This window comes from Carcharhinus amblyrhynchos, chromosome 12 (assembly GCF_965287045.1).
Source record: "Carcharhinus amblyrhynchos chromosome 12, sCarAmb.v2.hapA, whole genome shotgun sequence".
Lineage (NCBI taxonomy): Eukaryota > Metazoa > Chordata > Chondrichthyes > Carcharhiniformes > Carcharhinidae > Carcharhinus > Carcharhinus amblyrhynchos.
In genome coordinates, this window is record NC_137335.1 from 77,474,735 (window position 1) to 77,487,521 (window position 12,787).

General features: G+C 45.0%; 1 protein-coding gene across 5 annotated transcripts in view; it reads left to right on the forward strand.

Annotated features, from left to right (window-relative positions):
* smyd3 (SET and MYND domain containing 3) overlaps positions 1 to 12,787 on the forward strand; it is a 664,143-nt gene that overhangs the window by 194,419 nt on the left and 456,937 nt on the right. For all 5 annotated transcript variants that reach the window (XM_080200782.1, XM_080200784.1, XM_080200783.1 and 2 more), the window contains exon 5: positions 3,053 to 3,189. In XM_080200782.1, coding sequence (XP_080056908.1) covers positions 3,053 to 3,189 — 137 coding nt within the window. The remainder of the gene's footprint in view (positions 1 to 3,052; positions 3,190 to 12,787) is intronic.

Genomic DNA, 12,787 nt, shown 5'->3' on the forward strand with positions numbered 1-12,787 from the left:
CTCTTGAGTTTCTGTATTACATTGTCCCCGTTGCAGAACAATCTCAAAAGCATCTCACCAGCAAGGAATTGTTTTGAACGTTTGTTTTGTTGACACAAGACGCTGTTTTGAAGAGGGAACACTGCTTTTTATTTGCTTGTCCGTTTAAGAACAAAAAAACAAAGAAAACTACAACACAGGAACAGGCCCTTCGGCCCTCCAAGCCTGTAATGACCATGCTGCCCGACTGAGCTAAAACCCCCAACCTTCCGGGGACCATATCCCTCTATTCCCATCCTATTCATGTATCTGTCAAGACGCCCCTTAAAAGCCACTACTGTATTTGCTTCCACTACCTCCCCAGGCAGTGAGTTCCAGGCACCCATCACCCTCTGTATAAAAAAACTTGCCTTCTACATCTTCTGTAAACTCTGCCCCTCTCACCTTAAACCTGTGCCCCCTATCAATTGACCCTTCCACCCTGGAAATAAGTTTCTGACTATCCACTCTGTCCATACCTCGCATAATCTTGTAGACTTTGATCAGGTCTCCCCTCAACGTCCAGGTTCCAGTGAGAACAAACCAAGTTTCTCCAACCTCTCCTCATAGTTAATGCCCTTCATACCAGGCAACATCCTGGTAAATCTTTTCTGTACCCTCTCCAAAGCCTCCCCATCCTTCTAGTAGAGTGGCGACCATTGAACACTATATTCCAAGCGCGGTTTACTTTAAGCCAGTTGTTTGCAAGACACTTCCTGGAATGTTGGTGCAAAGGGGAGAAGTCCTGGTCTAGTTATGCTGAGACCACACCATGTTTTGGTCCCCTTATTTTAAGGAATGATGGACTCAGATCAGTTCAGAGATGGTTGATGAGTCTGATTCCTGTGATGGAGATATTGTTTTATATTGCAACATGCTGCTGTGCAGAGGGACCTGGGTGTCCTTGTGCAGGAGTCTCAAGGAGCTGGCTTGCAGGTGCAGCAGGTAATTCTATTCTATCCAGCCCGCTCATGATTTTGAACGTCTCTATCAGATCTCCTCTTGGCCTTTTTTCTCTATGGAGAACAGTTTCATTGTCTTCAACCCATCCTTATTGAGGAACCACTCTTGTAAACCTCTTCTGTACTCCGTCTGAAAGATGTGCCAGTTAGGGTGCATTGACCACGCTAAATTCTCCCTCAGTGTACCCGAACAGGCGCCAGAGTGTGGCGACTAGGGGATTTTCACAGTAACTTCACTGCAGTGTTACTGTAAGCCTACTTGTGACAATAATAAATAAACTTTAAAAATTGCACTCTCTCCAATGTGTTCACATCCTTCCTATAGTGTGGCAACCAGAACTGTAGACATTATTACAACTGAGGTCTTGTGTAAGTTCAGCATAATCTCTTTGCTCTTGTACTCTATGTCCCTGTTAATGAAACCCAGAATACTATATGCTTTATTATCTACGGTGTCCACGTATCCTGTCACCTTCGATGATCTTTGCACATAGACAGCCATAAGATTTTGAGGGGGTTTGACAGGGTGGATGCTGAGAGGGTAATTCCCCTCATTGGGGAATCTATAATCGGGAGCACAGCTTAAAAAGAAAGGATTTCCCATTGAAGACAGAGAAAAGGGGGAACGTCAAAGGGTTGTAAATCTTTGGAATTCTCTACCCCAGAGCTAGGACATTGAATATGTTCAAGGCTATCTCCAACAGGTGTTTTCCTGATGAGGAAGTCGAGGGGTTATGGGAAATAGGCAGGAAAGTGGAGTTGAGGTCATTCTCCAATCAGCCATGGTCTTATTGAATGGCAGAGTAGGTTTGAGGGGCCGAATGGCCTTTATCTTATGTTCCTGTAATCCTTTATGTGTCGTGACACGTTCCTGAAAGGGCTATGGCCTAAGCTTCAAGCAGAAATACAAGCCTGTAGGTGGCTATTCCAGAGAACACATCGGAAAATCTGGCTCCTATATTTGTTAGAACAATATGGGTTCCGGGATGATGTCGATTGGTGCAGTGTGGGAGCAGGCCATTCGTCCCCTTGAGTCTGTGTTGGCTCTTGTGAGGGGCAGTCCAGTTCATCCGCCTCCCCGCTCTCTCTTCCTATCCTGACTAATTTTGTTTTCTCTTTAAAGTTAACATTTTTTGAAAGCTACTAATGAATTTGCATTCACCATTCAGGCAGCGTGTCCTAGATGCGGTGGAACTTAATGGGAGGGTTAGACAGGGTCAATAGATTTAGCTCATTTTCAGTCATTGAGAGATTTAATATGGAGGGTCATAGATATAGCATTAAATGTGAGAGAGTTAGAGCCTGGGGGCACGGTGAGTGGTGAATGGTGATGCCTTGGAACTCGGTTTTGCAGTTGACCCTTACATCTTGTTCCCATTGGTCACATTATGTCTAATCAAAGTTGTCACCGGTTACATTCTATCTTTGAGAAAAGATGTTGATTATCTATCAAATGTATGCCCCTCATTATTTTATAGACCTCGATAAGGCCACCTAAACATAATGACTATCTACTATTTTATAGACCTCTATAAGATCACCTCTACGCTCCAGGGGAAAAATGTCCCAGTTTATCCAGCCTTGCCTTATGACTCAAACCATCAAATCCTGGTAGCTCTGGTTTGGAGCCTTCCACACACAGGGAAGCAGTGCACACTCACCTCCTGAGCTCAATAGTTTACTAGTGCTGATCCACCAGTCTGTCGTTTATTAGTTTAGCCACACAAGGACATTTACTCAGATGATTTACTCCTTGGCCACTGGCCTCTGTCTTGTCTAAAGAGAAACAAATTGCACCAATTGTCACCACAGATCTTTGAAGGAAGTGAATGCCTGTGTATGCTGCAGTTTGATTGATCATTCGCCCTGAGAGTTGCCGTCCAGTTCTTGTCTTACACAAACGGATGAGTGGCAGGAGATTCTTGTACCTTATTTACCTGCCAAAGCTGCAAAGATATATGCTTGTGGCCGCTTCAAATGGAGTTAGGGAGTAGATGTGTCTAGACAGAAAGCTGCCATGAAGCCTACTTTTTCATTGCGGTTGACAATTGGTTTGGTTCATTCCTCCCCAGATATCAAAGAGATGAGTGACGAAATGAAAGGAAGCCTTGGGCAACTTGCAGTCATGCTGCAATTTTATATCAAAGAGGAAATTCACGACACATCCCAGCTGCCTCCTGGCTTAAATCTCCTTCACCTCTTCGGTCAAGTAAGTCCGCTTTTCATTTAGAACTCACTGGCGTGACGGTTGAAGTGCTATTTGTCCGGGAGAGGCCGTTCTCCATTGATTGACCCTCTGAGCTCCAGATCCCGAGGTAGTCGTGCGGCCTGTTGTGCGTTTGCCGGATTGGTGGGGGGGATTGCGGGGTTTCTGAAAGTACTATAACTGTGCACAACTCGGAGGTCCTGCCCCGAGAACGCTGCACTCTGTGCAGCTGTACCTCATGTGACACTACAAAGCAAATGGAAGCTGAAAGAACTCACCTGGCATCATTTCTGTTGAAGGGAAATTATTCGAGGGGCAAACATTTCTCTTCGGTTAACGTAGTAAATGATCCCAGTGAGCTGCCAGCGGATTACAGCCCAGTCCAGTCCAGACTGTTCGACACATTCACTCACTCCTCTGAGCTGCAGTTGCTGGCGGATCAGGGAAAGGGAAACTGCTGGCACTGGCTTTGGTTGAACACAACACAGAAGCAAGCTGGGTGTCATGGCAGTCTCTGTTCTCAGATGAAAACATTCACGAGTTGAGTGTCATTCATGGATTTCGTGGCCCTCGCAGAAGCTCGAGGTGATTCAGCGTAGCAATTCGGTGCGCATTTGAAGGAATAGTTCAAGTACTGTCAAAGAATCATCCCATGAAAGGGAGAATTAAGAGAAACAAGCCCAGAGCTTCCTGCATGGCAGATGTGATAGAGGTTAAAATGTGTCGGGTGGATAATAAAACCGACAACCGAGGCTGAATTTCAGAAGGGAATTGAAAAGGCAAGTAAGTGAGGTAAAGAGAGAGTATGAGAAGAGACTGGCTGCTAACATGATGGGAGGTTTATAGTGGAGTTCCCCAGGGATTCATGTCAGGATCGTTCTGTTCCTGCAGTATATATTAATGACCTAGACCTTGGTGCACTGAGCACAATTTCAAAATTTGCATACATTACAAAACTTGGAAGCATTGTGAATCAGGAGGATTCCAAAGAATTTCAAAGGGACATAGGTTGTTGGCATGGGAAGACAAGTGGCAGATGAAATTTATTCAGAGGAGTATGGAGTGATTCCTTTTGCTTGGAAGAATGCAGAGCAACAATATCAAAATGAAGGGTACAATTCCCAGGGAACAGTGGGCATCGCATGATATGTGAAAACATCATTGAAGATGGTATTGTTAGTGTGGTTAATAAAACATAAGGTATCCTGGGCTTTATTAATAAAGGCAGGTAGAATACAAAAGCAAGGATCTTTGTGTTAAACCTGTGGGAAACACGAGTTTGGCCTCATGTGGAGCATTGAGTTCAGTTCCTGGCATCAGATCTCGGGAAGGATATGAAGGCAGAAGACAGAGGACAGGAAATATTTGTGAGGATTGTTCCAGGGTTGAGGAATTTCAGTTACTTAGAAAGATTGGAGAATGTGGACTCTCTGCTAAAGAGAAGGGTGAGGGGAGATCTGATAGAGATGTTCAAAATTAAGAGGGAATCTGGACAGAGTAGATAGGAAGAGACTGTTCCCATTGGTGGAAGGACATGCAGACACAGATTTAAAATACTTGGCAAAAGTTGCAATGGTGGCATGAGGAAGATCTTTTGTACACATCCCATGGTTAGTATTTGGCATGCACTGCCCGAGTATGTGGTGAGGGCAGGTTCAATCGCAGCCTTCAAAAGGGAATTAAATCCTTTATCTGAAGAGAGAATAATAACAGGCCTACGAGGGGAAGTTGGGAAGCGGCACGAGGTGAATTGCCCCTTCCCTTGCTGACACTCCAAAGCCTTTCACTTGTAGCTGTTGTGAACCTCCCCCATCCCCAGTGCTGCCTCTTGTCCTCACCATCAGTTCAGAAAAAGTGTTCCTGTTTGACACATTCACTTAGTCCTCCAAGCTGTAAGTGCTGGTGGATCAGGGAAAGGGGAACTGCTGGCACTGGCTTTGGTTGAACACGATATAGATGCAAGCTGGGTGTCATGGTAGTGACTGGTATGTGGGGCAATATGGGGGTGTTGAGTGTGGGTAGGGGGTGATCACAAGCACTGTGACTCTTTCCCCTTGGTTCTGGATGGCAGAAGGCAGATCCATTCTGGGTAGAGTGAAACATGCTGAGCCAGTGGCAGGGAACTTGCCAGCAATCTGTGGTAAATTGTTTATTGTATTTAAACATCATAAGTGGGGATCCCTCAATGTTGGCTTGTCATAACCTGTGCACAACCCAGTCAATGCACATGGTGTGTCCTCTTGTATGTTAATCTGTTTGGTAAATATCAAGCACATAGAAGCACCACATATGTTGATTACTAATTTGTTCCACTTAGATACTCTTAATAGTAATGGTCTCCTGAACATTAGACCCTCGGCAGACAGTAAAAATCCTGATATATTCACTTTAGTTGAGACTATCATGTTGATACATTAATTATCAATTTATTATGTTTCTCTGGAAAGACATACTCTGTTTCAGTTTGGAAGAACCCATTCAGATTTCAGATGAAGTGTTTGGAATTGTGTAGAGGGATGGAACGCTATATCATACCCGCTTCTTCTGTGTATCGCAGTATCCAAGCACATCTGCACATTCCCTGTATAGTTACTGAGACAGGAAGAGAAATTGTTTGAATGTATTGATGTCAACTGCTGCCTTAGGATTGAATTTAACCTTTGTATCAAGTGGTCAATGTGTTTTATGTTGTATGGGTGAGAGGGAGGTGCGATTGACAATTAATATAATTCTTAGTAACTCCATGCTTGGCCTTTGCTTGAAAGCTTTTAGACATGTGTGCACGCATGTGTGTGTGTGCATATGTGTGCAGGCTTTCTCACATGCCTGTATTACAAGATGTACTTCTATATCGTGGGTGGGATTATCCGGCCGCACTCACCCCAAAACTGGAAAAGCCTGCCTGACATCAACAGACCTCTGCACAGTCTGTCCTCCCCCCCGCACCTGCTACGAGTCCCGTGTTGGGTGGGACGGGAAAAGTGCCCCCCTTATGTCTGCGCAGGTGTCCTGTCAACTTTTCCATGTCACTCATGTTTACTATAGAAATTGGTATGTAAACATGTCACACTGAGTGACGAAGTTCCTCTTTTGGAAGAATGTGCAATATCACCAGCAACAGGAGGTCAGTGTTCTCCAAACCCATCTCCATTTTGGGTTTGGTCATGTTAGAGGAGCACCGCTCTGATTTGAGCTGCTCTCGGCCCCTCTGCACTTCAGACAAGAGATCTTGCTTGATAATAAATGCAAACTTAGGGTGACACGGTGGCACAGTGGTTAGCATTGCTGCCTCACAGTGCCAGGGACCTGGGTTCAACTCCAGCCTTGGGTGACTGTGTGGCGTTTGTACATTCTCCCTGTGTCTGCATGGGTTTCCTCCCACACTCCAAAGATGTGTAAGTTAGGTGCATTAGCTAGGCTGAAGTACACTTTAGTGTCCCAAGTTGTGTAAATTAGGGGGATTAGTGGGGTAAATACGTGGGATTTTGGGGATAGGGCCTGATTAAGATGCATTGTCGGAGAATTGGTGCAGACTGGATGGGCCTTTTTCTGCACTGTAGGGATTCTATGAATTATTGCGGAATCTGAAATAAACACAGAATATGCGGGAAGATCTCAGCAGATCTGATGGCATCTGTGGAAAGAGAACAGAGCCAACGTTTTGAGACTGAATAACGCCTGGCCTCTGCACAATGCGCTGACATTGTCCTGTTGCTTTCAGTTCTTTTGCTAACCAGCTGACAGAGGAAGTCATAGAATCCCTACAGTGCAGAAGGAGGCCGTTCTGCCCATCAAGTCTGTACTGATCACAATCCCACCCAGGCCCTATTCCCATAACCCCACACATTTACCCTGCTAATCCCGTTGGCACTAAGGGGCAATTTATCATGGCCAATCCACCTAACCTGCACATCTTTGGACTGTGGGAGGAAATTGGAGCACCCAGAGGAAACCCACACAGACATGGGGTGAACACTCCACACAGACAATGGCCCAAGCCCGGGATTGAACCTGGGTCCCTGGCGCTGTGAGGCAGCAGTGCTAACCACTGTGCCACCCAAAGAAAGAAGAAAAATCCCGTGCGTGTGTGTGTGTGTGTGTGTGTGTGTGCGTGTGCATGCGCGCGCGCGCATGGGTCCGCACATGTGTGTGTGCGTGGGGCGTTCCAGTCATTTTCAAATAAAGCAAATATAGTTGTCAGATCCATTTATTGCTGCCACGCTGCCAACATCCTGAGGTTATTATGCATGTTGACTCATGATGCAAGCTAAGCTGGGCGATCGCAGGAGATTTGTTTTTCTAAGTCTGGGAGAATACCCCTCTTGTTTTCCTCTAGTCGAATCTAATTTTGGCAGGCTGTTTGTAATTGTCTGCTGTTGAGATAGCTAGTGACCACCTGCTCCTCTCCAACTTGGCACCTGGGCACATGCCTTCCCAGAGGCTGATGGATCTTGGATGTGGTGGGCGGGACCTGTCCACAGCCGCTGGCAGTTGTCTGTTTTGCTAGCATCAGTCAGCCGACCAGTCGATATCTCGACTGCTTAATTGTAAACAGATCTGAACAGTACTGCTCTACTTTGGAAAGTATCTGTTGATGAGACCATAATGTATAGGAGCAGAATTAGGCCATTCAGCCCGTAGAGTCTGCTCTGCCATTCAATCATGGCTGATATGATTTTCATCCCCATTCTCCTACCTTCTCCCTGTAACCCTTGATCCCTTTATTGATCTAGAATATATCTATCTCTGTCTGAAAGACACTGAATGACCTGGCCTCCACAGCCCTCTGTGGCGATGAGTTCCACCAATTCACTACCCTCTGGCTGAAGAAATTCCTCCTCATCTGTGTTTTAAAGGAGCAGACCTTCACTCTGCCCTCTAGTCTCTCCCACTAGTGGAAACAACCTCTCCATGTCCACTCTATCTAGGCCTCTCAGTATTCTGTAAGTTTCAATTAGATCCCCCCTCATCCTTCTAAACTCCATCGAGTATAGACTCAGTCTCCTCAGCCGCTCCTCATTGACAAATCCTTCATTCCTGGGATCATTCTTGTAAACCTCCTCTGGACCCTTTCCAAGGCCAGCACAACCTTCCTCAGGTATGGGGCTCAAAACTACTCACAATATTCCAAATGGGGTCTGAACAGAGTTTATACAGCCTGTGCAGTACATCCCTGATTTTGTATTCTAGCCCTCTGGAAATTAATGCTAACATAGAGTTTGCCTTCCTACCTGCCAATTGAAACTGTGCATTAATCTTAAAAGAGTCCTGAACCAGGCAAAAGACCGTATCACTGTTGATAGAAAACCATTCACTGACTAATTTAAACAGTTTTGGTGTTTGATCTTTTGTTGTTTTCCCCATGGCCCGAAATTTGAAAAAAAGCTATTTACCTCTGCTTGTTTTCTGTTCTCTTTGTTTGTTTTAATGGAGGAAGATAAACTGTGTCAATGCGCCAAAAATAACTTCATTAATTTTAAAGTGCTTTGGGGATCTCAAAGTTTTGAAATGTGCAATACATATGCCATGTTTTTCTGCTCTGTGTTCACCATACTTTATTTTATTGTCCGTATCTGCTTATCTCTGATCCTCCTTTTCTTGCTCCTTTTCTTCTCCATCTTCACATGTCCTCTCTTGTCTGGACTTCTTTTCCTTCTTCTGTACACTTCCTAGTTAAAGGTAAAGTTGCCATGGCCCCAGATGACCGTAGACTTCTCTCTCCTCAAAGGGGGAGAGCTGTCTGGTGGTGATTTAACCAGAAGATCACCACACCTCGGGTGAGGTTGAGAAGGTGAAGCCTATCATGATTAACCTCAGCCGATACGGGAATTGAACCCACGCTGTTGCTGTCGTTCTGCATCACAAACCAGCTGTCCAGCAGCTGGGCTAACCGACTCTCCGCCTCTCACACATGAGGGGTGGAATTTTACTGGCACATCTGCCCAAGGTTCCTACGATCCTGCCAATGGAGAATGCTGTTCTCCGAGTCTCTCCCGCTCCCAGAATTGGGGTGGGCATGCCAGTAAAGTTCCAGCCTTAATGTCTCTCGCTCTCTTCATCTGCAGGTCTCTTCTTCACGTGCCAGGCGTGTTAATGTTGATTTTGGGATGCTATAGAATACGTGCTTTGAGTTGATCATTAAACACAACTGTTCCCAACTGGGGAAGGATTAGGGAATCACTGCAGGAATATTTCAACCAGTTTGCTTTGGGTGTCTGGGAGGAACTGGGTGAGTCTGAGACTTTATTGTTGTGTAACAAATACACTTGTTTTAAGCTACAGGCTAGCTTCATACTCATTCTTCCTCAACGTACAATTATTGGGATTAACATGACACATGCACGTGTGCGCACACACATGCACGTGCACACTCAGATTTGATTTGATTTATTATTGTCGCATGTATTGGGATACAGTAAAAAGTATTGTTTCTTGTGCGCTATACAGACAAAACATACAGTTCATAGACTACGTGGAGGAGAAGGAAATCAGAGGGTGCAGAATGTAGTGTGGCAGTCGTAGCTAGCGTGCAGAGAAAGATCAGTCATCTATCAAACACACCAGATGCTAAACATTGGCATCTTCTCCTCAAAGGACAAACAAGAAACAGTGGTTAGCACTGCTGCCTCACAGCGCCAGGGACTCAGGTTCTGTTCCTGCCTCAGGTGACTACCTGTGTGGAATTTGCATTTTCTCCCCCTTGTCTGCATGGGTTTCCTCCAGGTGTTCTGGTTTCCTCCCACAATCCAAAGATGTGCGGGTTAGGTTGATTGGCCATGCTAAATTGATCCTAGCATCAGGGGGATTAGAAGGGTAAATATTTGGGGCTGTTGAGATGGGACCTGGGTGTGATTGTTGTCAGTGCAAGCTTGATGGGCCAAATGGCCTCCTCCTGCACTGTAGAGTCTATGATTCTATGTACTTGACAATTTTGAAATTAAATATTTGTCAAGATTCACCAGATTTGAACAAAATGAGCAGGGCTTTCTTTGCCCCAAGGCCTGAAAATCGCTCCCGGGGTCAACGGACCTTCCCACGGTCCCCCTCTCGCCCTCTCCCATTCCTGTGGCAGCGGGACAGTTCTACATTATAACATGTCACAGTGCCGTAGCTTAATTAGACACCGGCAGATCCAAACTGCAGTTTGCAGACAGAGGGGATAATTGACCTTCTAGGTAATTAACCCTCTGGATAATTAACCACTTTGGCTGCATCTGATTTGTAAAGGAAGAGAGTCAAAAGTCATGAAGAAGCGATGAGATGGCAGCCAGCTTCCTTTATTCAGGCTTGCCGCTCAAATTGCCATACCTGTAAAATGTAGAATAAAATCCCTACAATATAGGAGGAGGCCATTCAGCCCATCAAGTCTGTATTGACCACAACTCCACCCAGGCCCTATTCCCGTAACCATGCTGCTAATCCACCTGAGACTAGGATCAATTTGGTATGGCCAATCCACCTAACTTGCATGTCTTTGGACTGTGGGAGGAAACTGGAGCACCCAGAGAAAACCCACGCAGACATGGGGAGAATGTGCAAACTCCACAAAGACAGTGACCTGAGGCTGGAATTGAACCCGGGTCCCTGGTGCTGTGAAGCAGCAGTGATAACCACTGTGCCACCGTGCCTCCCATGTACTGAAAATGGCAAATGGGAGGGGGTTATACTTAACCTTTCCTCTGGTTTGTCATCAGATGCCAAAGCTTTTGTGTGCTCTGGTTACTGTGGGTTTCTTTAACACTGTCTACAAAGAGCAGTGCGGCTGTTCTATCAGGCTTGTTTTGCTTAGGCTTGTCACTTAATATTAAGCACTGTACTGATCCAGCCTGGGCATGTGGTTTAAAGACACTTGGCTCATTCTACAGTTTAACCTCTGTACCGTTGTGAATCAGGAACATTGATGAGGCCTTGTTTTCATCTTGGTATTTGTAAAATAAACCGTTCCATACTCTGAGCATTCTATATTTTCATTAGGAATTAGGCAAAGGCTTGTCGTAAAATAAATGTTCCCAAGTTTATGGGGATTACATTGAAAGAAATTATTTAGCTCTGTTTGGAGCTCGCACAGAATGGCATTGCTCTGAACTTCCTGTCATTCTGTATGTTACATTTTAAAAATTCATTCTTGGGATATGGGCGTTGGGGGAAAGGCCAGCTTTTGTTGCCTATCCCTATAAACCCTTGAACTGGGGGCTTGCTAGACCATTTCAGAAGGCAGTTAGGAGTCAACCATGTTCCTGTGGGTCTGGAGTCATTTTAAGAGATTAGTGAGTCAACTGAGGTTTTAAAACGATGTGATAGTTGCATAGTTACCATTAATGGAACTAGCTTTTGAATCCCAGTTTTCGTACATTAGTTGAATTTCAATTCTTCTATTTGTCATGGCAACTGTAGCAACAAAAGCAGGCTGAAAAGATGGCCTCAATTTGAATGCTTGGCTGAGCTCCAAGAATGATAAATCCACTTAAATCTCAGCAAGCAATATTTATATAGCTGCAGAGGGTGGTCAAAGTTTAGTTTGATTCACGTTTCTATTACCTTGTAATAATCAGCTGTTTCTCTGAAGAGGTTTTTCATTGCTGGAGTCACTTTCAGAAGCCTGAAGTGAATGAAAACTTCTGACATTGATAATATGAATCGTTGTGATTGTTTGAGAAATGTAGGAGAAGGTAAGATGAATGCCCATGTTTTTCTACTCCGGACTAGGGCCACTTCGTGGTTCACAACTCCTGAGATGCTGCAAACCACCTCTGCTCTACCTCTGTTCCACTTCTGCTCCGCCATTCCTCCTGCTTCACCTTGTCTCCTGCACCACTTCACCTTCTGCTCCAGCATCAAAGTGCTAATTATGTATGTTCCACCAAGTGGGACAAATCACCTGCGTGCCTGAAATCAGACCCCTGAAACAATTGTAATGATACTGTGCCTTGAAGAAATGTATTTTAGTTGTGTTTCTGAACACGCAAAATTTCAGTTGAACTCCGCTTTTGCAGCCAGCTTGTTCTCTAATCTAAAATCTAAACTGCTTGAACATGGAATTGCACCCCATAATTAACTTGTGTTGATCTATTATCTGTCTATTGTTTATCTCCCAGGTGATCTGGTCACATGATTTACTGGAAGCGAAGTGCTTTAGCAGAAATCATATCCTAGGAAATCTAGTTCTTAATTCCAACAGAAAATATGAGCTTTTCCCCCCTAAAGCGCATTGGCTTTCTGAGACAAATATTGTTTGTTACCTGTCAGACGAAGCCAGAATATTATCCCAGTCCTGGAATCTATTGGTATTGGCTGCTCCACTTTTGGAGGAGTTGTGAAAGAATGGGCGGTGTCAGTGAACACCCTTACTCCCTACTCTGTAATGAAATGGAAGTTCTTGGTGAAGGCCAGTCCAAGGATGCTTCTCTGAGGGGTTCCTCTGGCAGTACCTTGGGGCTGAGATGATTGGCCTCTGACATCTACAACAGTCATCCATTAGGCTCTTTGGTGCTGTACTTGGTCAAATGCTGCCTTCATTGCAACAGTGACACTCCAGCCTCCCCATTGTTGTTCAATTTGTATCCCCTTCTGCACCTTGGCAGTGACAGTGTTTGGAGTGTGT